This window comes from Anabrus simplex, chromosome 2, assembly GCF_040414725.1.
Source record: "Anabrus simplex isolate iqAnaSimp1 chromosome 2, ASM4041472v1, whole genome shotgun sequence".
Taxonomy (NCBI): Eukaryota; Metazoa; Arthropoda; class Insecta; order Orthoptera; family Tettigoniidae; genus Anabrus; species Anabrus simplex.
Window position 1 is genome coordinate 122136630 of NC_090266.1, and position 26772 is coordinate 122163401.

The window sequence follows — 26772 nt, forward strand, 5'->3', positions numbered from 1 at the left end:
CAATAAACCTTGTGGTAGTGTCATTAGTGAAAGTGACAAGTGATGCTGATTCGGAAAGTGACGGAAATGAAGACTGTGTAAGCCATGATGCAGGCATTAATGAAGACAATGCCTATATGCATAATACAGTGTTCAGTGAAGTTTCAGTTGGAAATAACACCCGGTTTGAGCCCTCTCCCCTGTATCTCAAAACACCCCGTCCTAAACATGCCCCTCCCGCTGAAGAAGAGCCTGTGCAGTATTTTGACCTGTTCTTTACTGTATATATTTTGAATTTAATTGTGAAGGAAAAGAACAGGTACATAAATCAGTTCCTCTCTTCTCTAAAGCTACTGTCGCCCCATTCAACAGCTCGACAATGGAGACATGTTACTGTCACAGAAATGAAAGCCTTTGTGGCAGAATTATTGGAAATGGGTATTACAAGAAGGCCAACTATACTTTCATACTGGTCGACTAATTCAAGACGTATTCCTTGGTTCGATACCATGTTATCCCACAATAGATTTCAGTTAATTCTGGAATTTTTCCACCTTATTGACAATAGTATCATCTTTCCACCTGGCCATCCTAAAAAGATCCATGTGCAAGATTTCAGCCAATAGTTGACCATGCCAATAGACTGTTCCAGTTTCACTACACACCTCATCAGCAATTAAGTGTAGATGAATCGTTATTGGGCACGACATGCCATTCATCTCTGATGCAGTACCTCCCTAATAAGAAGCACCATAGGTTGCGTCATTAAGTTTTGGATGATTTGTGACTGTTATCAATTACTGCCTGGGGTTTTATTGCTACAGAGGAGCAAAGAGTGATGTGGATAAAAAGAAAATTAAGAAGTTTGGCTTGGAACATGTAGTAGTTCATACATTACTGACTATGGGAAACTATTTGAAGAAAGGCTACCAAGTTTTTACTGACAATTTTTTTTACGAGCATTCCTACAGGGTGGCGCATGAAATGTCATACATCGGAAATGTTTTATAAAATGTGTAAACCTGGGCTCACAACCATGTCCTTTCGTGAACAGAAACCGTATTTCATGCGTGATCTGACAGACAGCACCACATGTCGCGCATGTGTACCGGCTGCCAGTTATACAGCATGGCGGACAAAGGGAGATTGACGCGTGAACAGAAGAAGATAGTGTTGTTTTATGCGGAAAGAAAGAGCGTAGCTTGGACCCAGGAAAGGTTTCATGTTCATTTCCGTACTCGGTGGGCTCCTTGCCAGCAGACGGTATACAGACTGGCCAAGCAATTTGAAACAGAAGGCAACATACTGGAGAGAAAACGGCCCCGCCTCAAGGCGGCCTGCTCACCGGAGAATGTTGCTGCTGTGAGAGCAGCTGTGGCTCGGAGCCCCTCCAAATCCTCCAGAACTGCATGTGTTTAGCTGGGCATTTCTCGTCAGTCAATTCAGACCTGACCTGACCTTGACGTGTTTCCATACAAAATGACAACAGGTCATAAACAAACGGCGCTTGACAAGCAACAGTGAGTACAGTTTGCTGCGTGGGCTATTATAGAAGGTGATACCGTATTGCACAACACATGGTTCAGTGATGAGGCACACGTCTATCTCAATGGTGCAGTGAACAAACAGAATGTTCAGCTTTGGGCGAAAGAACAGCCTGCTATTGTGCACGAGGTTGAAAGTAATGGTGTGAAAGTGCGTGTGTGGGCTGCGAAAGTAATGGTGTGAAAGTGCGTGTGTGGGCTGCAATTTCCAGTCATGAAATTATTGGGGCAATCTTTTTCAATGAGACAGTCAATAGTGCGCATTACTTGGACATATTGACAAACAGTTTCCTTCCAGAACTCTTTGCATCAAGACTACCAATAGACACACAATGGTTAATGCTAAATGGAGCTCAACTGCACACAACGAATGTTGTTCTGGACTTCCCGAATGAACATTTCGGGCCCCTTGTGATGTCCCATCGATATCCCGAGCGTTTTCAGAGCGGTTCAATCTGGTCACCGCATAGCCCCGATCTCAAACCCTGCAACTTCTTCCTGTGGGGATATTTGAAGGAGACAATCTACCGCCATAAACCAGAAAATGTACAGCAATTGCAAGCGGCCATTGTGACTTTCTTCCGAGGGTTGAGTGAGGACTTGTGTCGTAGAGTGATCACGAACATGCGAGTTCGTCTCAAAGCTGTTGTAACGCCATTTGGTATTCAATATGTTGTATATTCCTTTTTCTATAAACAATTTCCAGTATGACATTTCGTGCGCTACCCTGTATTTGAAAATGGTACTTACCTAACAGGCACTCTCAGACGCAACAGAAAAAATATTTTGCAGGGGCTGAAAGGAAAATTTGGTGTAGGACAAGAGAAGTATTTTCGGAGTAATGAGGTTCTTGTTGCTGGGTACCGGGGAGAGAGAGAGAAAAAAAAAAAAAAAAAAAAAAAAAAAAAAATCCAGTGCTGCTTTTGTCTACATCTTGCACAGCACAAACTAAAACAACAGTCAAGAGGCATTGAGGACAGCAGGTTGAAGTAAGAAAGCCAGCTGTAGTGATCAAATATAACAAATCAATGAGACGTGTTGACGCATCCCGAGGTGCCAACTTTGAAGTGGATTATCAGTAATTGCCCTCCGCCCCCAAGAAAAATTTCGAGTCAAGTCCAAAGCATACGCCTTCCTTCTTGATAATGACACACCCCTTTTGCCCTTCCCTCTAGCAATCTATTGAAAAGTATATCATATTACACAATAACATTTGCACGCAACCTGTTGGTTCTATGATAAAACATTCCTTGTTGCTTGTTTCTCACGCAGCAGCTGCTTTTCAGTATAGTTTCTCTTGAAGCATCCTTCCAACTGTGATGACATTTTCGTTTTCTGAACCATAAGCGATACCAGTGCAGTGCAGATCTTTCTGTCAACTGTCAGGTACACTTAACACAGCAAATACATTACTGAAGGATTTGTAGTGGAGCTCCTTCATTCACAATTAATTTTACAACGCTTATGGGTAGCAAAAGGAAGTCACGATCGAATAAGTAACGTTGCCAACTCACAAGCACTGAAATAAAGTCGATTTAGGAGAAAGGCTCGAAAGGACTCAACATTTTTCCTTTTCTTTTGTTTCCGTCAAAAATTATTTTTTCGTGATAATGTCAGCTTTTCCGTAATTATTTCCCCTTTGACCGTAACTCCGTAATTGTGAGGTGAAATCCGTAATAATTACGGACAATCCGTAATAGTTGGCACCTCTGCGCATCTGACAGAATGCTGTACACATATTTTGACGAGCGCTGAACACTATAATATTGGAAGAAGGTGGCATTTTGTATCTTTGCACGAATGGTGCTGAATTCGTACTTGATTTATAAACAGAATACTTCCAGTAAAGTTATGATACGGCTCAAGTTAACTTCCTCCATAATAGAATCTATAGAAAGGAAATGGATCCAGGAGGAAAACCTAATAAACAATGCCTTACCCAAGGTAAATCCACCTAGGGAAGGTGAACTTTTGGTGAAATTAGATCTGTTCCACGTGTATGAACAGGCAAGACTTTTGACTTTTCAATTTTCATTTTGATAATTATTACACTAATAATTTTTCATATGTTATAGCATTAATATAACATAGCTTGTGAATTTAAAAACATGTAAAGAAACTACTTTTCTATGATAAGTAAAAATTTCAGAGGCATATCTTCAATAATAAGCAAGTTATAATGATTTTACTGAAATATTGCAATTTCTTAATATAAGCCTGAATTTCTTCGCATATAAGTGACTGGTAATAAAAGGGTTAATAAAGTAATGTGTTTTTATGAATTCTGACACATTCATTTAACACTAATAACTAGAGACAGGAAATTGCCATTTGCCTATTTTATTCCTGTGCTCTGAAACATAGGCTGGCTTCTGAGACATAAATTTGTTCTAGGTTTTTTTAGGCTATTTTTCGTTGGTATTATTGTGCCTATAAATGCCTATTTCAGGGGTTTGTGCCTATTTGGAGTATAATTGCCTATTTGATGCCTTTTGACTGTATTTTTAAAAAGCCGATTTTCTTCCAGTACATTATATTGTAGCTAGTGTGCTCGACAGAATTGAAGACCTCGGGGGAAAATAGTGATAACCCTCATTTTGTAAGTTCCGAGATATAATGAAATTAATTTTCAAAAAATATTAACTGCTAATATTTTTATCTTTGAAACAAATTACTCAAGTCAGTGGTACATGCAGTCCTTCTTTATAACATCCTGGAGAAAAAATGCATTAAAAACCAGTATTATAGGGAATTACTATACGCGAACTTTTTCTTGAGCCCGATTTTTATGGGGTGAGGAGTAAGGAGGGAGTGCTGCCAGTTCCGGATATACTGCCAACTGGATGGAAATGAAATCTGAATTGAATCGATAATATGATCGATCGATATGAATTTTCTAAACATTTATTATCTTACGTCAACAACTGTGTCACACATACATTATTTAACATTATATAACATTTTACAATGCGAATCTTGTTACTAGCATGAATTATATAGTTCGGCTTTGCTGTGTAAACAACAACAGTACTAGTTCGTGAAGTGTACGCCAGATGTCACACAGCGATTCGTAGTTTGTGTTTCAAAGGTTGCCGATATGGATGTCGAAGATAACCGAGGTCTACCGATTCAGCACTAGGGAGCTCAGGGCTCAAGAAAAGGTTCCCGTATAGTAGAGTATATTAAACACTGAATTTCAGGGTTATAATTATTTACATGCAATGTGGATAAAGTAGTGAATAATTCACAATACAAGAAAACATCTCCATGAAATATACGAAAATACATACACAAAGAAACAAGTTAGTAACACAATTACAATAATAAAATACTTTGATTAATGTCAGTTAAGTAGTCTTTCTCACTCTCAACTGGACTAATCTAACACTCATCATCCTCCTCATCAATGAACATTTCTGTACTGTTTGTACCACTGCACTTCAAACTACCATCAAATTCAGAGTATACTGGTGGTACTGGTGGCACTCATTAAAGCCCTTTCCTTACAGCCCTAGGAAAGGAAGAAAAATTCTGAACGTAGACTTATGTTTAATAAAATTAAGTTAAAGAAAAATAATTTAATATAATGTTATTGCATTTACGTATCACTAACTACTTTTACTGCTTTCGGATATGCCGAGATGCTGAATTTTCGTTACGCAGGAGTTTTTACTGCGCCGGTAAATCTGCCGGCACGAAGCTGATGTATCTGAGCGCCTTCAAATACCACTGTACTGAGCCAAGATCGAACCCAGTAACTTAAGGTCAGAAAGCTAGCACTCTACCGCCTAAGCTACCCACCCCGGCATGCTAAAGAGATTTTCGTAAGTTTTTTAAAAATGTCATATAATGCAGTTACCCAATTATTTTAAAGAAAATAACAGGTAAATTAATTATAACCTACATAGCACCGGTACATCAACAAGTGAAAAAAGTTATAACCAACATAGTCACATACGGTAGGCTAAAGGACGTGAAAAGAGCGGTTATGTTTATAAAATTTCAGTATAATGACACTAGCTAATTGTACGTGCTAGCATGATTTGATAATAATAATGAATACTAATGTTTATACTTTTGCAAAAGGTATTTTACATCACAGCATGTAAATAGTTATAACCCACACTCAAAACCACATGGTAAACAAAGTTGCTAGCCATCTCGAAAATGTACCTGTTCACTACTTCCATGCACTTGTGTTTTCTTCATACCTGGTATGTAAATTAAGATTCTTATGGCCGATGTATGTGGCATTAAATGTGTTTCTTTACATTCTTTTCTTTACTATGGATGAACTCTGTGAAGAACAGCATAGGACAACAGAACATGGACTGGAACAGTGTTGGATGAGGAATGGTGGAAAGACAGGATGAAGTGGAGAGGAATCATATTTGCCCCCACCCAGTGTCGGCTGGAAAAGGGGAGTATCATACCTGCCAACTTAACAAAATCAAAAATCAGGAGATTTTGATATGAAAATCAGGAAAAATCAGGAGATAAAATTGGTCAAAACTGCTTATTCTACATGTCTTGTGCAATACAGGAGTACTACGGTATATTATAACATTTATTGTTTCAAAGCCCGACTTGCTATATGAGGTTAAAACTACACATCTCTATTACCTCACAGGAAGTATGTGAGTGAGATGATCGGTCTCTGATAAGCCTTCCGAAAATAGTATGAACTCATGCTTCACAAGTGTGAATCAGTCATTCACTTTGATGCCATTACTTAGCAAATGCATAGATTAATATATCGCATCACGCGCCCGTGCGATCATGCGAAGCGCAATGCTATATTTTTACAATAAATTAAAATTCGCCAGAATTGTCTCCAAATGAAGTTACTAGTCGCTATGTTTGAAATTCTGTCATTAAATTACTAAAAGAGACTCCAAATCTAGTGACTAGTCTCCAGAATCGTCCACACTGATGTGAACAAACACGAACATAGCACCCGAGAACGAGAAATTTACAATCGATATATGCGTCGCGATATACAGGTATCAATAAACATCGCACATTCGCGCGCATTTCTCGTATTAATAAACATTGATATTTCAGTTGAAAGCAGCCAATGAGCGAGGACTGCCAGTCACTGGCGTACAATGCTGAAATGGCGGGATCTGAAATCAAATGTTTGAAGTTCACAAAAAAATAAGCTAAAATCGGGAGAAATAATAGAATAATCGGAAGGCGGGAAAAACTGTCAAAAATCGGGAGTCTCCCGCCAAAATCGGGAAAGTTGGCAGGTATGGAAAAGAAGCATCCGATCATAGCGATGCCTAAGATTTTCGTCCATTTTTTTAGGATAGCTCACAGCGGCTCTCACACCAAAAGGGTTAAACAATAATTACAAACTTGAGCATATATCTGTACAGGATATTACACAGAGTGTGGGGCTCTAAAGTAGTAGTTCCTTCAATGCATCCAGTCAAATATCATTACGTGATTTTGCTGTACATTCAAGATTTTTTACAACAGACCATAGACGTCAGAGAATAGAACTGGAATAGATTTTACCTGCACTCATGGGATGACCGAATCAAATCTTCCACTGAGACACGATCTGCCAGGAAGTGCGGTGTAAGGAGGGGCATACGAACTTTAGATAATAACTGTGGAAGAAACTTCTTCCGACTCTCAGGATCCTTCTTTACCCATCGCATGACTGCCTCAAAGACCTGAAAATAGAAATACATAATAATCCAAATATCAGAATCAGATTTTTATAAACCAAAGAAATAAATCCCCCAAAGCTGTAGCAAAAATAAGGAACAGGCATTTGCATGATGAGGAATTACTGTTCTTTTTTCTTGAGGACATTTGTGAAGTGATAATATATTCTCAACTTTGCAATAAGTTCTCTTATGTGTTGTTGTTGAGTCATCAGTCCATAGACTGGTTTGATGCAGCTCTCCATACCACCCTATCCAGTGATAAATTTTTTTTCATTCCTACATACGTACTACATCCTACATCTGCTATAATCTGCTTGTCAGATTAATACCTTGGTCTAGCCCTGCTGTTCTTACCACATATACTTCCCCCAAAACCAACTGAACAACGGCTGGGTGTCTTAAGATGTGTCCTATCATTCCATTTCATTTTTTTTGGTCAAATTTAGCCAAACCGATTACCTCTCACCAATTCAATTCGGTGTTTCTTCATTCGTGATTCAACCTATCCATCCCACCTTCAGCGGTCTTCTATAAAATCACATTTCGAAAGCTTCTATTCCCTTTCTTTATGAGCTAGTTATCGTCCATGTTTCACTGTTATACAATGCCACCCTCCCACCACAAAAGTCTTAAAAAACATCTTTCAAATTCCTATATCAATGTCTGAACTTAAAAAAGAAAAAAAAGAAAGTTCTTCCTTGCTGTGCAAGTTGGCATTTTATGTCCTTGCTTCTGCCATCGTTAGTTACTTCACTACCCAAGCAAGAATATTCGTCTACTTCCTTTAAGACTTAATTTCCTTATCTAATATTTCCTGCATCACGACTTTGTTCGACGGCAGTCCATCACTTAGGTTTTGACATTTATTTTCATCTCATACTCCTTCCTCTAGACTCTGTCCACACAATTCAGCAATTTCTCCAGATCTTCTGCAGTCTCAGATAAAATATCACCAAATCTCCAGGTTTTGATTTTCTCTCCTCTCAAAGGCCTCGATGCTTACCACTGCAGACTGATTTTTACACATACTGTTGATAATTCTTTCTCAGTATCTGTTCCGGATCACCTTCAGAATCTCAAATGGCTTGATCTAACCAACATTACTAAATGCCTTTTCTAAATCTACGAACGCAATTTATGTGGGTTTGTCCTTCTTAATTCGGTCCTCTATGATCAGACAAAGTCAGGATTGCTTCACGTGTCCCTACATTTCTTCTGAAGCCAAACTGATATTTTCCTGTATGCAGCATCTACATTTCCTACGACCATACAACCTAAAATATACTTGCACTTCTACATCAAACATTCTTCCTTAGCCTTCCTGCACTTTTTATCAACTTAATTCTTTAATTGCCTGTATTCTTTCCTGCCCTCCTCATTGTTTGCATTCTTGCACTTCCGTCGTTGATCAATCAGATCTAGCATATCCTTTCTTTAGCAGAGCTTGAATTGAAAAAGCCGTTGTTCTTTCATGAGCAACGGTTTTCTCAAATGCCTCAAAATATACGCTGGAGTGGAGACAAGGCAGGACTTCATTAAGATAAATTCTAGATTTCAATTTCATTGGTATAGGGACAGAAATAAACAAATATTTCCAAATACTGCGTGTGACTTGCTGGAATCTGATGATGTCCTTTTAAGAACCAAAGCTGTCATTTTCTGTTCAATAGCCAGTATTTTTATTCCTTTTTGAATAGTGTGTATTTATTTTACAGGTATGTTATAGTGCAATATTTATACTGAATTTGTGTGTTTGACAGACTGAAGAGCTTTTACGTTACATTCCTTCATTTCTTCAACTACAGATGGCATTCTATGACCAAGAAGTTGTGGTCAGAATCCATGTCTGCTCCTGGGAAATTCTTGCAATACACCTGGTTTCTGAATCATAATAAAGTATGTTTGATGCCTTCCAGTATCCCCAGGTCTCATCCACATATACGGCCATCATTTCTGTTGTTTGAACCAAGTATTAACAAGGACTAAATTATGATCAGTGCAGAATTCAACCAGCAAACTCCCTCTTACATTCCAATGTCCCAGTCCAAATTCTCCTACTGTATTACTTTCCCTTCATTGGCCTACCACTTTCCAGTCTCCATCACAATTAGATTCTAGTCACCTTTTACATATTGCATTAAATGTTCTATCTCTTCATGTATTCTTTTGATTTCTAATCATTCGCAGAACTTAGAAGCAAACAGACCTCCACTATTGTTATGGGCATTGGATGGTTGTCTATTTTGACAATAATATTTTCACTACGGTGGTTGTAGTAGCCCTGGTCTAGAAAGCCAAGAATAACGGCCGAGAGGATTCGTCGTGCTGACCACACGACACTACGTAATCTGCAGGCCTTCAGGCTGAGCAGCGGTCGCTTGGTAGGCCAAGGCCCTTCAAGGGCTGTAGTGCCATGGGGTTTGGTTTGGTGTAGTAGCCTAGCTGCTACCCTATTTTCTTAATCAGTATTGAACCATCTGCTGGATTTCCCTAGTTTGATTTCGTGTTGATAATTCTGTAGTTGACTCACCGAAAATACTGCTCTTCTTGCAAACGTACATCACTTATACCAACCATAACTTCAATCTATCTATCTCCCTCCTCATATTCTTCAACCCAGCACGATTCAAACTTCTAACATTTCACGTTCCGACCTGCAGAATGTCAGTATCCATCTTCATGATATTTGCCCTTCTCTCATTTGGCGCCCACCGAGATCTGAATTGGGGACTCTTTTACCTGGCAGAAAGCTATCATCAGTACATCATTCATACAGAGAGTTGCATATCCACAGGAGTTAGTTACGGCTGTAGATTCCTGTTGCTTCCACCCGTGTAACAGTATCACCACAGCTAATCCATGTTATTATTACAAGACCATCAGTCAATCATACTGCAATGTATTTGAAACGTTGGCAAACTGTACGTGATGTACAGAAAACAACAACACGGTTCAACCCGGAAAAAAAAACTAAATAATTCTACACACCGTGGAAGCTTCACCTCTAAGATACCGAATGATGGAGTTCATGGGCAGGAGAATAACAATAAGGTGTAATGTTAACTACACTGTCGTAAAGCAGCAGTAGATAAAATGAAATGGTGAAACATAGTGGGAAGGCAGGGATGAAGGGTCTTCAGGGAATTTGAGTAACATACTCAGTCCTAATTGAAGTGCTCATTTAATTAATCAGGAATTTATTCAAATGTACAGAGAATATTGCATTTTTATTAAGTACTAGTAACTGGCAGAGAACATCTACATTCAGCAGTACATGTCGCAATTTCTACAGGAAGCTCGGAGCCCAGGTCTGTTTGTTCGCCAGCTATGTTTAGACGCAGGAATTTTGACATGACGTACACAAAGCATAACGAGGAAACAATAGAACAACGGCTAGACCAACGGAAAATATTTCACGAGCCTGGCGAGAGGCTAGAGGAGCTGGAAAAATACGTTTGAAGTGAGCACTGGGTACGCGATGTGTTGAACCAATGAAATGATAGCGCCACTGCCATTTCGGCTAGGAAATGATCTAAGCGGTGGCCCCAATCGAGCAACAAGAGCGTAAGAGAGGAGGAATTAATAAAAGCGATTAGCACGTGGGCTAGCTACCCTATTATTCGGCGAGAATCCATGCGGGTAACATCGTGAGAAGAAGTTTTATTTACATGAGTGATCGTGTGGAGACTTGTAACTTTCCTTGAAAGACGCTCACTCGCACCGACACAGATTGTGACGATGGGACAGGAAAGGCCTAGGAATCAATCAATCAATCAATCAATCAATCAATACTGATCTGCATTTAGGGCAGTCGCCCAGGTGGCAGATTCCCTATCTGTTGCTTTCCTAGCCTTTTCCGAAATGATTTCAGAGAAATTGGAAATTTATTGAACATCTCCCTTGGTAAGTTATTCCAATCCCTAACTCCCCTTCCTATAAATGAATATTTGCCCCAGTTTGTCCTCTTGAATTCCAACTTTATCTTCATATTGTGATCTTTCCTACTTTTATAGACGCCATTCAAACTTATTCGTCTACTAATGTCATTCCACGCCATCTCTCCGCTGACAGCTCGGAACATACCACTTAGTCGAGCAGCTCTTCTTCTTTCTCTCAATTCTTCCCAACCCAAACATTGCAACATTTTTGTAACGCTACTCTTTTGTCGGAAATCACCCAGAACAAATCGAGCTGCTTTTCTTTGGATTTTTTCCAGTTCTTGGAAGGAAGCCACCGTGGCCTTAATTAAGGTACAGCCCCAGTATTTGCCTGGTGTGAAAATGGGAAACCACGGAAAACCATCTTCAGGGCTGCCAACAGTGGGGCTCGAACCCACTATCTCCCAGATGCGAGCTCACAGCTGCGTGCTCCTGGCCGCACGGCCAACTCGCCTGGTTTTTTAAACTTTGAGAGAATGGTATTTATCTTTCGATTTCCAGAGGTAAAGATCAGCTTCAGATAATCATGTAAAATGCATAGTAGCCTGCCTGTGTAGATAGATTTTTCGAGGACATAAACTTCAATATTTCCAGTCCAACATTTAAATGGGGAATATTTGACCTACTTATGGGATTACATAAGAAGTTGTTCCGCGACTGAATGGGAACTGGTTTCACGGTCAGTGGATATTACCCCGGCTAGTATTCTAGTAACTGGTAGGTTAATCTTGACCCGGTTTTCTACACCGTGAACGAGGGGATGTTTTAGACAACATCCAGAAGCAGTGACGGAGACTACGAGATCACATTTCTACGCCAGGAGGATGGAGACCCAAGGACTGACCCAAGTCTTTTCTGAACGCAGCATCTTCGCTATGGCTGATTAAAATAATGGGGAGCCGGCTGTTCCGATAGCTGGCGGCAATAAGTCAACGAAATAGAAGAGTACTACATTTTCAATGTAATTCAGGACGTGTGTACGTGATATAATGTTGCAAAAGGGGATAGGTTAGTTTTGATATTTAATTTCAGTAGATTTAGCTTTTGTTTGGAAGGACTACGTACGTTCTATTAAAGTAAAGGTTAGGAGGTTTGTAAATCTATATATATAAAATAAGAGTTTTGTCTGTACATTGCTCAGAATTTGAAAATAATGGTATTTCTGTATCGGTCATGTCCATAGTAACAAGAAAATGCACTTTTTACTTTTCCGTAATTTCTGTCTGTCTGTATGTACACGCATCACGAGAAAACGGTTGAAGAGAATTTAATGAAAATCGGTATGTGAAGTCGGGGGATGAGCCTCTACAATCTAGGCTATAAATCATTTTGCTCATGCTGAGTGAAATGGTAGTTTAGGGGAAGGCCTAAAATTGAATTCTCAACTATTTATGTTATTAGTGGTCTAATGAAAATCGGTATGTGAAGTCGGGAGATGAGCCTCTACAATCTAGGCTATAAATCATTTTACTCACGCTGAGTGAAATGGTAGTTTAGGGAATGCCTAAAATTGAATTCTCAACTATTTATGTTATTAGTGGTCGTACTTTAAAGAAAATGGGTATGCAAAGCTGGGGAATAAATTGCTACAATCTAGGCTGTCAATAATTGTATTCACGATGAGAAAAATGGTAGTTTAGGGGAAGGCCTAAAAATTAATTCTCAAATATTGTTCTCATTAGTAGTCCTATCTTGATGAAAATCGGTATGCAAAGTCAGGATATAAGTCGCTATAGTCTAGGCTGTAAATTATTTTATTCACGCTGAGTGAAATGGTAGTTTAGGGGAAGGCCTTAAAATGTAATTCTCAAATATTTCTTATTAGAGGTGTAATCGATGAATGCTACATAACTAAGGTTATATAGTATTAAATTTCCTATTATTCATGTCTTATACATTGTTACCGTACTGGCTATGATCACAAAGATATTAATGAATTTGGATTTTTGTTACCAAGTCCATATCAGCGCCGAGTAACGAGAAAATGGGTAAACAGTATTTAATGAAAATCGGTACGTATAGTCGGAGATTAAGAAACTACAGTTTACGGCATAAAATATTTTACAAATCACAGAGTCGAAAGAAAACTAAATGTGTAGGCCTACAATATAGAAAGCTCATAACATTGATCAACAATAATGTTACATTGACCATTGTTTGTCGTGATGTGCTTTGTGTCTTCTGTTGCCTGTCATCTCCGGTAGATAGGATTACTGCTGCGTACAGAGTATTTTTTAATTGATTTACGTCGCACCGACATAGATAGGTTTGGAAGATAGGAAAACTTAAAAGGGTCCACCTTTTCAATACAAAAATGTTATAGTTTATTTATAACATGTATTTGCACTTGGAACTAGTTTCGACGCTGTTTGGCGTCATCATCAGCCAAAATGTGGGAAAATAGGCTAGCACGTATGCCCTTGCCTATTTTCCCAATTTTGATTTTTAAGCCCAAGTAATGATAGGCTACCGACTTTGCCTGCTTGGCTGCTTCATTTAAACCTAAGAGTTTCATTTTTGTCCGTATTGAACTGAGAATGGAAGATAGGAAAACTTAAAAGGGTCCATCTTTTCAATAAAAAAATGTTATAGTTTATTTATAACATGTATTTGCACTTGGAACTAGTTTCGACGCTGTTTGGCGTCATCATCAGCCAACGATGGGATATGGCAACGATGGGATAGGAAAGGGCTAGGAGTGCCTTAGGCCTTAATTAAGGTACAGGCCCAGCATTTGACTGGTGTGAAAGTGGGAAACCACGGAATACCATCTTCAGCGCTGCCGACAGTGGGGTTTGAATCCACTATCTCTTGGATGCAAGCTCACAGCTGCGCACCGCTAACCACACGGTCAACTCGCCCAGTCGTACAGAGTGTAACAGCCTGCCTGAATATTGATGGGAAGTAGCTGGGGAGTTAGATAACTTTCTACTTTAGCATGCCATTCCCCTGGTTTATAAATTTTCTGATACTACTGGTACGTAACACACTGGATCATCATAGCATTCGGGCTATTCAATCCCTACTCTGAGGCAATGATTGAAATGAACAGTATGCATATTTAGCGGAATAATGGCAGATGAGTGTTCATGGCAATCTGCGGCCTGGTCGTCCCAGCTCTGGAACTTTGGACTATTAGATTGGCACCGCAATCTAACCGCAACACTGTTCGTTAAAAGTGATAAAACCTGCGGCTTTCCATTTGATCAAGTATTTTATATGATAGCATTGCTTTTAATCGCTACATTCCTACTTACGTTTTTGTAATGACCTATGTTGATTTCAGTTAGGAAAACCACAAAGTCAGTCTTTTTGAGAATCCCGTAGCGAAGCACGGGTACATCAGCTAGTTTAAATATAATTGTAACAAATGTGGACCAATTGTTTAAGGTCACAGCTTGCTTTCTTTCATTTTTATTCAGATTTACTGGCTGAGTGGTTAACTTCTTTTTATGAGTCAGATTTCTTGTTTTTAGCTGCTTATATTTTTGATTTGTTTTGCTTTGATGTTTGAGAGACAGTGTACGTCTCGGGGCTTAACATTACATGTAAATTAGAATTTTAAGTCAGAAAGGACTAGATTAGTATTAATGGGAGCTCAAACCGTACGGAAACATGCCGTCACATTTTCTGGGATTTACTGTATGATGTGTGAGATGGTGGAGTTTGGATCCACAGTTGATAGAGTCATCTTCATGACTATTTAAATATCTAGAAGAGTGTAAATTAGTGATTAATTCAAGAGTTCCTTGAACGCAGGTTTGTATTTCAAGTTCCAAATAATTAGAATCAATTTTCTGTAAATTTATTATTATTATTATTATGGATAACATACGCAAGCGAAACCATCTTCAAAACAACTAACACTGCGTAAATAGACAAAATACTCAAGATAGAGAGAAGAATCATTAGAAAATGCATCAACAAATCATACCAAAAAGATGGACACTGGAGAGTAGCTTCTAATGAAACAGTCTACAAGGAAATAGAACCAGTAATGAGCTCAATCAGGAAGAAACGTATTTCATTTTTTGGACATCTAATCAGGACACCAGAAAACAGGATCATCAGGAGAATAATAGAAAAATTATGGAATAGTAAGTGCAACATTAAGTGGATTACAGAAATCAAGGAAGATATGGATGAACTACAAATTACAATGGAAGACCTAAGAAACAAAACCGACAAAATCAAGAAACTCACAGACAAACAAACCAGACTGCAAATCAGAATCAACAAACAGACAATAGGAAGGGTGATTTCCAATGAAGAAAGAAGGATCAGATCAGAGAGAATGAAGAAGTACTGGGCTGACAGGAAACTAAAAAAATATTTGTATAAAGTTGGCTAGAGTGGTCCAATGAAGGCCATAAAATGTAAATAAATAAATTATTATGGACGCAAGTTTCTCATGACATGATCGATTGTCTATGTGGCAATTTCTTAGCTTCAAGTTATGGTATTATTACAGAGTTGACCACTTTATTATTATTATTATTATTATTTACATTTTAAGGCCTTCATTGGACCACTCTAGCCAACTTTATACAAATAATTTTTTAGTTTCCTGTCAGCTCAGTACTTCTTCATTCTCTCTGATCTTATTATTCAAGCTACCCTTACTTACACATAGTCCAAGCGAGGATCTCTCCTCAAATGGGTTAGGTACCACTTGTGGATTGTACAGTCCTAGCCGTATGAGCAAAGGACCATGTGTGTGTTCCTTCCTTAGCATAGATTGTTCTTTCGGAACAACCTGTAGCTTTAGCTGTTTCACTGACTGAGCTGCTCATATTCATAGTCTTTAAAAAATAATCCAGGACACTCATTATAATATTGCATTAAAAGTCGGTTAATTTGCAATGTGTTGCCATCTCCACTACACTGGTTGTCTGTGACAGACTGCTCAGCTATGCCGCAGCTAGCTGCAACACTCAGGGGTCATACATGGCAAATTTTCTAATGGGTCACTCTTTCCCGTGACTTTTGGCCACTCAGATTATGTGCTATATTTTTACATATTAAATTTGCAATTGCTTAATAAATGATATTTTCCACATCTGTCATTTTCCCTGCAGCTATTGGGGGATTTTTTTGCAATCCTGCTGAAGACGAATCACGGTTTCACTGTGCAATGCAGAACATCATTTTCATCATATTCACATGAACTCAAAACAAAATTGCAAAAAACAATGCAGAGAGAAACTGACACATAAAGGACACCAACCTGTTCTTCGGACATGACGTGTAGCTCATCTCTCCTTACAATGTCCAACAAATCAGTACACGACAAAGACAAATATTCTTCAGAAATGGATACATCATGGAAATATTGTTGTATATATTTATCAGCTGATTCCACTAAGGGAACACAGCCTAATCTATCCGCAAAACTTCTTATACCAAGTACATTGTTCGGGTGAAACCTGTAACATAAAGCAAAGAAATAGAGAAGTAAAATAAGACTTCTTTTGCTTCATTTAAAAGAATATAACAAATAATGGTACCAGGAAAGTAAGGAGAATATCACAAGAAATTACTGCAGAAGGTTACAACAGATTTTCACGCTTTAATGCGATTACGCTAAAGTAGATCTTTCCTTGTATTAACACCTCGGTACTTTCACCCCATCAAAATTGTAATTAAAACCAACTGGAATTTTCCAAATGGACTTACAACCTGACTTTTTACATCGTTTAAAAACACATTGACTACTGTCCATCTCCCAACATAGCAGAAGTCTTTTAGTAGTCGCTCACAATCCTGTAACATGTTTATTACTCTATACAATACACCATCATGCACAAAAAGCCTGATCTGTGTTCTATTTCTTTATTAATACTTTTACAGTGCTCTAATTTTGCGAGGAATTTTCAGATAATTCTGCCACTGGCCAGATTCTGGCTCTCTCAACTGTCGTGTGGGAAGCCATATGACTAAGCAAGGAAACAAGATTACAACGGAAACCAGCTCAACGGTCATCCCCAGCTATTCATCATCATAATTCCAATTTTTATGATGAATAACTGAAGATGACCGCTATGTACGGTCGAAACTAGTACTGTTTGAGAGTCTATGTACTGATTAGGTGGAAAATAAACTGAAGTTTGTAAATGGTAACTTAAGACATTTAGCAACTACAAAGTAAAATGAGAACAATATAACCCCACGAGTTTCAGTATTATTATTAAAACATACTGTACACATATATAGGTTTACTAGCAAGATACCCGTGCTTCGCTACGGTATTATACTGAAATTTATAATTGAATGCTTAACGTTTTATATATAATCCGCCGAAATTCGCGATCAGACTCTTTTTCTGAGAGATTACGGCAAGTTTCCTCCCATTTTTCAATCTTTCTTTCCAGCAATCGATGTCATGGTTCCCGGGCTAGGTCCAGGTATTCCACCCGATCAGCTGGGTCCCTAAATCTTTGCCATCTTTTTCTTTTTTTCTTTGCTATTTGTTTTACGTCGCACCGACACAGATAGGTCTTTGGCGACGATCGGATAGGAAATGCCTAGGAAGTGGATGGAAGCGGCCGTGGCCTTAATTAAGGTACAGCCCCGGCATTTGCCTGGTGTGAAAATGGGAAACCACGGAAAACTATCTTCAGGGCTGCCGACAGTGGGGCTCGAACCCACTATCTCCCGATTACTGGATACTGGCCGCCCTTAAGCGACTGCAGCTATCGAGCTCGATCCCCATCTTTTTCCATAAGCATTTTTAATATGGATCAAATCCTTCAGGAGATCCGGCGTGGTGTGGTCTTGGGTGCCTTGGAGGTACTGAACCCGCGGCCGGACTGCATTCTTAGTCATTACCCGTCCAGGACCCGTTTCCAGCGCGGTCCGCACATTTGACGACGATCCAGAATATTATTATTATTATTATTATTATTATTATTATTATAGATGTTCTGCACCCCATAGCAAGATGCAAGACCGCTACTTGGCGGTAAATTACATCTGCTGCCATTGTCGTGGTTGACAATGTGACCAGCACCACTGTCGCGCGTAGGTAAGTGTAAGGGATTTCTGGCGATACGAATGATATACTTCCGTGCATTAAGACCTTATTATAGAGGTGAACAATTGGACGGTCAATCTCATTCCTATCGTTTATTTCAAGGGTGTTTAAATATTTATTTATATGCCAGGAGAATCTACTGTAATCTCCGTTTTGTCCAGCACGAGTGTCACATGGAGTGACCGGGATTTGAACCACGGAACCCAGCTGTGAGAGGTCGGCGCGCTGCCGCCTGAGCAACGGAGGCTCCTTATAAGTACACTGTGAACAGTAAAACAATTGGTCTCACCTCCTTTTACACCCCACCGTCGTTAAGTTTATTTACCCTCCCCCCCAAAACAAATTAAAAGAAGGCGTGTTTCTTTATGTTTAAAGGAGATTCCAAACACCAATGTTCGCGTCTATTACCTTCGGTTTTGAGATATAAGTATGCCCATAAAAATAATTCACTTTTTTCACTTCCTTTCACACTCCCCTCCCCCCCCCCAACCAAGAGAATTTTCCGGCAAAAATACTTGTTTCTTTAATAATAAAGGATTTTCTAAATACCAATTATCACGACTCTAACTTCTTCAGTTTTTGATTTATGTGTCCTCATGAAAGGAATTCAACTCCTTTCCACTCCCCGCTCCCCAAGATGGTTTCCCCCCGAAAACGCGTATTTCCTTGTTTTAAAGGAGATAAAAATACCAATTTTCACGTCTGTAACAACTTTAGTTTTTATTAGATGTACGTATTCTCTCTCATACAATTAAGTCAATTAATTTTTCAGTTTTTTCACCCCCCCTCCCATCTTCATTGGATTTTCCGAGAATACGTGTTTCCTTACTTTTAAAGCAGATTCCAAATACCAAATTTCACGTCTGTAACATCTTCATTTTAGAGATATCAGTAGCCTAATTAAAGTAATTCAACACCATTTTCAGTCACTTTTACCCCCCCCCCCCCAATCCACCCAAGTTATATTTCCAAAAAATAAAAATACACGTTTCTTTGTTTTTAATAGAGATAAAAATACCATTTTTCTCTTCTGTAACATGTTAAGTTTTTGAGATATACTGTAGAAATTCTCATTTTAAAATTTCACCCCTTTTTAGTTCCCCTTAAGTGGAGTTTCCAAAAACAAATCACCTATGTTTCTTTACATTTACGGGAGATTCCAAACGCCCACTTTTTACGTCTGTAACATTTTACGTTTCACAGATATTCTGTAGATATAGTCTTTCAAAAAATTCACCCCAATTTGTCACTCCTCTTTAACCGCCATTAATTGGATTTTCCAAAAACAAATAAAAATACGTGTTTGTTTATTTTTAAAGGAGTTCCCATATACAAATTTTCAGTTCTGTAATATCTTCAGTTTCTGAGATATACGTATCCTCATTAAAGGCATTCAACCCATTATTCATCCATTTACACCCCTCCTATTCGGATTTACAGAAAACAAAAGAATACATGTTCCTTTATTTTTAAAGGAGATTCTAAATACCAATTTTTACATCTGTAAACTTTTAAAGTTTTAAGATGTAGACACACTCATGTCAAAAATTCACCCCCCTTTTCACCCCCCCCCATTATTTGGATTTTCCAAAAACGAAAAAATGCTTGTTTCTTTATTTTTAAAGTAGATCCCAAATACAAACTTTCAGGTCTGTAATATCTTCAGGTTCTGAAATATAAGTAGCCTCATTAAAGGCATTCAACCATTTTTCACCCTTTTCCACCCTTCCTTTTGGGATTATCGAAAAGAACAAAATACGTGTTTCTTTATTTTTAAAGGAGATTCTAAATACCAATTTTTACATCTATAAACTTAAAAGTTTTGAGATATAGGTACATTCATTTCTAAAATTCACCCCCTTTCCAACCCCCCACCATTAATTGGATTTTTCAAAAATCAAAAAATACGTGTTTCTTTATTTTTAAAGGAGATCCCAAACAGCAATTTTCAGTTCTGTAATAACTTCAGTTTCTGAGATATAAGTATCCTCATTAAAGGCATTCAACCCCTTTTTCACACCTTTCCACCCCTCCTATTGGGATTTCCCGAAAACAAAAATATACGTTTTTCTTTATTTTTAATGAACATTCTAAATAACAATTTTTACATCTGTAAACTTTAAAAGTTTTGAGATATAGGTGCACTCATTTTATAAATTCACCCCCTTTTCATCCGCCCCTTAATTGGATTTTCCGAAAACAAAAAAAAATACGTGTTTCTTTTTTAAAACAGATCAAAAATACCAATTTTCAGGTCTGTAACATCTTCAGTTTCTGAGATGTAAGTACCGGTATCCTGATTGAAGGCATTCAACCCCTTCCTCACCCTTTTTCACCCCTCCAATTGGGATTTTCTGAAAACAAAAAAATACGTGTTTCCTTATTTTTAAAGAAGATTCTATATACCAATTTTTACACCTGTAAACTTTTAAAGTTTTGAGATATAGATACACTCATTTTGAAATTTCAACCCACTTTTTCACCCCCTTTGCGACGGAATATCCAAAAATCCTCTCTTAGCGAGCACTTACATCTTAATATGAATATATCCCCAAAATTTCATTTCTTTATGTCCAGTAGTTTTGGCTCGGCGATGATGAATCAGTCAGTCAGTCAGTCAGTCAGTCAGGACAAGTTATTTTATATATATAGATTACTCACCATTTCATACACTGTTGAAAATCACCTCCTTCCACAGTAATATATGTCTCGCATTGGTTGAACAAATTATTGGCCACTTTCTGTAATTCTGCTTTAGTAATGGACAGTATTGCAGATATTTTAGCCGTCGGTTCTTCAATAATGTCGGGATCACTTCGCTAAACTATGCACTTTAGGGTTTCTCAAAGATAATAATCATAGTAAGTTATAGCTCATTCTACGTTAAGAAAGCAGTATTGTTCTTATGGGACTACAAGGAGTAACACACCCCTCTGAGACTCCCATAATTTCTTGTGATTAAGGGATATTATATTGTACTTTGTTATGTATTATGAAAGACAGATAAAAAAAAGATGAGGTATTTTTGCCTTGAGATATTAATATAACTACATAACATTTCCTTTTTCATAAATATATTCGCAGGGAGGAAGCACAATGGCAGGAACAGCCATCGCTTCGTTGCCTTCCTTCATTTTCCTTCAATGTTGCTCTGGGGCAAGCATCGTGTAGTCTTTCAGTGTGTGAACCGCCGGCAGCTCACTTCTGTAGTGAAGTCATCTACAGTATTTGTTTGTTGCGTGTGTGTTTTTAGGCTTTAAATCAGTAAGTACTTGTCTTGTGTTGAGTGAGAGTTGGTTGTATATTGCATAGTATTTGTATGCGTTCTATTATTTTTGTACTGTACAGAAGTTGTTTCTTAAGATTTTGGTGTTGTGGTGAGCAGCGTTACGTCATGGCATAACCTGTACTGATAAAAAAATTGTCGTGTGTTTTATTTGTGCTTGGTTTTGTTAGTTCGTTGTTCTTTCTTAAGTGCATTTTCATCCTACCACTTTCTTTTTACGACCGCATTTAATTTTTACTGTTGTTTTTGTGAGTGATACGACAGCACAGTAGTACCCCGCATTGTGTGGGGAATTAAAAAAAATGCATCCCTCACCCCTCGAGCCCATAAAAAATATTATTTCTCTATGTTTTCCCCAATTTGCCTTACACTTCAATGTTGAGGTATTTTATGTGCCGTAGTTTACCTCTGATTCAGTACAAACCAAAAATAGCACCTGCAAACCTCTGTCCCCTTTAGTTCATAAAATAATCTGCAGCTTAATTTATTCCCCTTTTTACCTAGAACGTACAAGACTGAATTTCACAAATGTATATGCCGCCGTTTTCTCGTGATGATGTTGAGCAGAGCCGTTCGATATGGCAACCCTGTTGTCATAAGAGCAATACTGTTTTCTGAACGTGGAATGACCTATAGGTCGCCTGATGTAGGGGGCCATAAACATTAACACTAGGACCGCCGGAACATACTGTATACCTAGAACCGCCGATGCGGTCATTTTAACCGCTGTACTGGAGTTTTTATTTTTATTCTCAATACGCATAGTAACATGCATTAACAAGTTTATAAAACATTAATTATGGGATCTAACACGGAAAAGAAGAATCAAATTATTTAATAGTATTGCAAATGTAATACTTTCCTCATTTATTACAAACACAAAAACGTTTCTATAAAACACACTTATCTAATAAATAAGCATTGTTTTACTTCAAATTCTTTCAGTCTAAACGCTAAAATAGTTATTACACATTATCAGAAAATAAAATTAATGTAACATTTCATTTAGTGCAATTTATAACTTGAACAATGTTTGCCAAATCCACGTACTATAACATACTTGTATCTTTCTTTTCCTTCAGTGTATTTACACACACTGATGCAATCCTGCATCTTTAGAAGCAGGAACTTCATACCACGACCTTAGTTATGTCCTTTGAGCGAGAACCACACACTCGCTGCCTGCACTTTCTGCAGGTAAAACTTGTCTTATTCCCGCATTTCTTCATTTGGCATTGCCTATTCTGTACATTTCCTTCCACAGACTCCCTAAATTCAGGTTCTGTATCCACAGAATTAGGTTTCGATCCCATGTACCCCATACGAAGCTCCCCTGTTAGCTTCAGAATGTCATTTGGCGACTGATCTTCTTCCCTGTCACTTTTTTAAAATGATACAGGAGTTGATAGCTGCCAAGTCAAGAATATTATGAAATACAGTACATGAACATGCCATCTTCGTGTAACGGATCGAACAGTATATTTTCTTCCCATTGGATCCACCGTATCCACACCATATTTTGTATTGTTGTAGAAGCATTCTGTTTTGGGAATCCTTTTGGGATTAGCTTGAAGATCGACTTCTGTGTGCAAAGTACTGTATAGAAGGATGTTCTTGTTTCGTTTTCCTTGATGAACAGTAAGTGTGTAATTGGAATGTTTCAGGAGAGTTGAGTCATAAAGACTAACTTTCATAGCCTTCACAGCTTCAGGAATTTCTCTCCTTGATAGTCTAATGGTTCCAACAATATTCGTACCATTACTTTTAAACTTCTTACCAAGTTTCACTGTTGCAAAGAAAGATGTCGGTAGTCACGTTTCGCCCCTTCTTTTGAAACGGCGCCACCAACTTCATTACTACATTTTCGGGAAGAGTCTCGTCACGTGCTCTGAGGTCGTCTTTTCCTAGGTAAGGAAACCCATTGCACGGAAATTTTGAGTCAACGTCAACAAGAAGCCATAACTTAATTCCAGATTTATCTGGTTTGTGGGGCATATACTATAAGAATGGACACCTTGTTTTGTATGGAAAAAGCTACTCATCAGCAGGCAGATTTTCACCTGGAATATAAGTCAATTGACAATTTTCAATGAAATTTGTTCCATACTTTTGATGCTAACGCAAATTTATCAGTCTTCAAACGTTCTAATCTTGTAATTCTGACGTTGAAATGCAAAAATCTTTGGATTTCTCGAAAACAGTTCCTCCCCATTGTTTCACTGAAGAATGGTGGCCCCCACTTTTTAGACCAGAGTTCAAGTTTAGTGCTACTGGCTCCAAGAACACCACGAGCATACACTAAGACATTGGGTGGTGTGAATAAAAATGAGCACGCACTCTTTACTCGCAAATTTAGAGCAGGCACTCGCAATGAGGTGAATAAAAACCGCCTATCGAAGCAAGTCACTCACAGCAGACCTGTGACCTTGAGCACAGACTCCAGTCGCTCGAGTAGCAGAGTGGGCACTCCAGATTTCTGGTGAATAAAGATAAAGCAGGCACTCTCTCCAGTAAGCGCCTGCTCATGTTTCCTTGAGCTAACTCAGTAGGTGACTCCAAATTACAGTGTCAAGTTCAATAGCATGGCAGAGGTATGCCGGTGGTTAATCGGAAAAGAAAATTATATGAACTTCGCAGAGAATCATCTCAACTTGATTACAGAGTGTTATAAAGGTCCAGTAAGGAGCATGCCGAAGAACCTCCGTGGCTCAGACGGCAGAGCGCCGGCGTTTCACCTTTGGGTTCCGTGGTTCAAATTTTGGCCACTCCATGTGGGATTTGTGCTGGACAAAGCGGAGGCGGGACAGGTTTTTCTCCGGGTACTCTAGTTTTTCCTGTCATATTTCACTCCAGCAGCACTCTCCAATATCATTATATTTCATTTGTCAGTCAATCATTGCCCCAGAGGAGTGCGACAGGCTTTGGCAGCCGGCACGATTCCTATCCTCACCGCTTCATTCATTCCATTCCTGACCCGGTCAGATGACTGGAAACAGGCTGTGGATTTTCAAGGAGCATGCTGAATGGTTAGCGGAGCATGTTATGTTGGTGACGCTGGGTTTAAGAGTGGAGTTGGTGAAGACATCTCGGAGAACTGTGTCAAAAACGTTTTCGCAGATTTTGACATGAACAGAAATGAAAGCAGATTATTAGATAAAATTCCAACAAATGTTGCTTAGATGCAGGAAGCAGGGGGTAAGCGGCAAGAACGTTTGAGCTTCCCTTATGCTGTCGCAACTGTAGACTGTACTCATGTACAAATTCAGAAGCTACATGTTCATGGGAATGACTGCATTTACAGAAAAGGCGTCCCTAGCATTAATGTACAGGCCACTTGCAATGGAAAGGAAGAATTCAACCAGTGTAGATGTATCACGACCTGACTGTCTATGACTCCCGAATGTGCAGAAACTCCGATGTTTGCAGATATGACGCCTCTGTAGAAAGTCGAAGGGATGACAACTTCTGCAGATCTTGCAACTTGCTTACGTCACGCCGGCAGAGATAGGTCTTAGGCGACGATGGGATAGGAATGTCGTAAGAGTAGGAAGGGAGCGGCCGTGGCCTTAATTAAGGTACAACCCCAGCTTTTGCCTAGTGTGAAAATAGGAAACCAAGGAAAACCATATTCAAGGCTGCTGACAGTGGAGGATCGAACCCACTATCTCCCGGATGCAAGCTCACAGCTGCGCGCCCTTAACCGCACGGCCAACTCATCTGGTCCTGCAGATCTGGCTCCTTAAAAATTTCATTCAATTGTCAATATATTATTTTCAACATAATTGATGTTTGTTATTTACATTATAGGCCTACCATTTTCCTCAATGTATTAATGTCGTAATATTCAGGCTATGATTTCCTACTGTTCAGACGGCCGATGGTAGGGTTATTCTCCCGCTGCATCAGATTCATCAGCCGCTTCTCCCATTATTTTAAAGATATGCATTTGTTTCCAGTACGCTTTAATTCTACTTTATATTTCAGTCTTGTTTTCATGTTTTGTAATTTTTTACCAACAGTTGGACGGAAAATCTTCTCCTTCTACCGCTTTTCCTATCTATGTGGGGTCCTGGGTCGAACTGTGTCGCACATCTGGATTTGGCCCTGTTTTATGGCCAGATGCTCTACCTTACGCCAACCCTAGATGGAGGGATGTAATCACTATTGCGTATTTATGTGATGGTTGGTAGCGTAGTGTGTTGTGCGAATATGAAGAGGAAAGTGTTGGAACAAATACAAACACCCAGTCTCCGGGCCGGAAGAATTAATCAGAGGCAATTAAAATCTCTGAACCAGCCGTGACCCTCTGAACCGAAGGCCTCAATGCTGACCATTCACCCAATCAGACAGTTGTTGGACGGAAATGTTTAAGTTAAATTTAGCGAGTAGTTCACACTGAACTGCATTTATTGAATTTGGTTTCTTGTGCTTCTTATCCTGTAACTGTGACTCTGAAAACATAATTGTATATTCCTTTAAAATGGATATAAAAGCGGACTGGAATTCCACACTGTCGTCGCCTGCCATGTTAAGCATTGAACTACCCGGAAGTCATCGAAGTGTTATCACAGTCCAAGGTGTTATATACCTGGCACGTGCACGACCTTGATCAGTGACACTGAGAGGCTGCTCCAGACACTCAAGTGTATGCTGTGCTTCCGCTCTGTATTTTTATTCACCGCAAATGGGGAGTGAAAGCTCATCGGCAGGGAGACACTCAGGCACTCAGCGAGCACACGCTCACTCGCTTATAGGTGGGCCGGCGTAAGGTTGCACATGACAGCTGCGCACAATATTGGTCACACTGCAATGGCGTACGAAGCGATGTTGCCGCTGTAACAACAGCTGATTGCACGACACATGTGTTTTTAAAAACACGGGAGAAATGTTTTTAATGTCATCGCGATGATACACAATACAAATGAAATCTGCCGACAAAAATTGAACTTTCAACTCGCCGATTATTCATCACACAAAATTATACGAGATAAATATACTACGAAGTTCTTATTGTCGCGATGTTAGAAAACACGGAAGAAATCGGCCGACAAGGATCTCACTTCATATACACCTTCACCAATAAATGTTAGAATAATATACACCGGTGCTAACACAAAATGTTTCAAGTAAATTCTATAAAATTTACGAAATTTCAGAAACCTTATTTTCATACCTGATTCACAAAGGCAGAGGCTCGATACCCTCCAGTTCACTGCCATCACTACACTACCGTCGCCTTCGTTGTCACTGTCATCATCGTCTAGGCAGATCATCAACTCCTGAGAGTCACTGATGATGCCATGTATTGCCA

At 38.9% G+C, this 26772-nt stretch overlaps 1 protein-coding gene across 3 annotated transcripts in view; it reads right to left on the reverse strand.

Annotated features, from left to right (window-relative positions):
- KLHL18 (Kelch like family member 18) overlaps nt 1-26772 on the reverse strand; it is a 278350-nt gene that overhangs the window by 160474 nt on the left and 91104 nt on the right. For all 3 annotated transcript variants that reach the window (XM_067140348.2, XM_067140347.2, XM_067140349.2), the window contains 2 exons: nt 16370-16568; nt 7047-7207 (listed from right to left, as the gene is read on the reverse strand). In XM_067140348.2, the coding sequence (XP_066996449.1) occupies nt 7047-7207; nt 16370-16568 (360 nt within the window). The remainder of the gene's footprint in view (nt 1-7046; nt 7208-16369; nt 16569-26772) is intronic.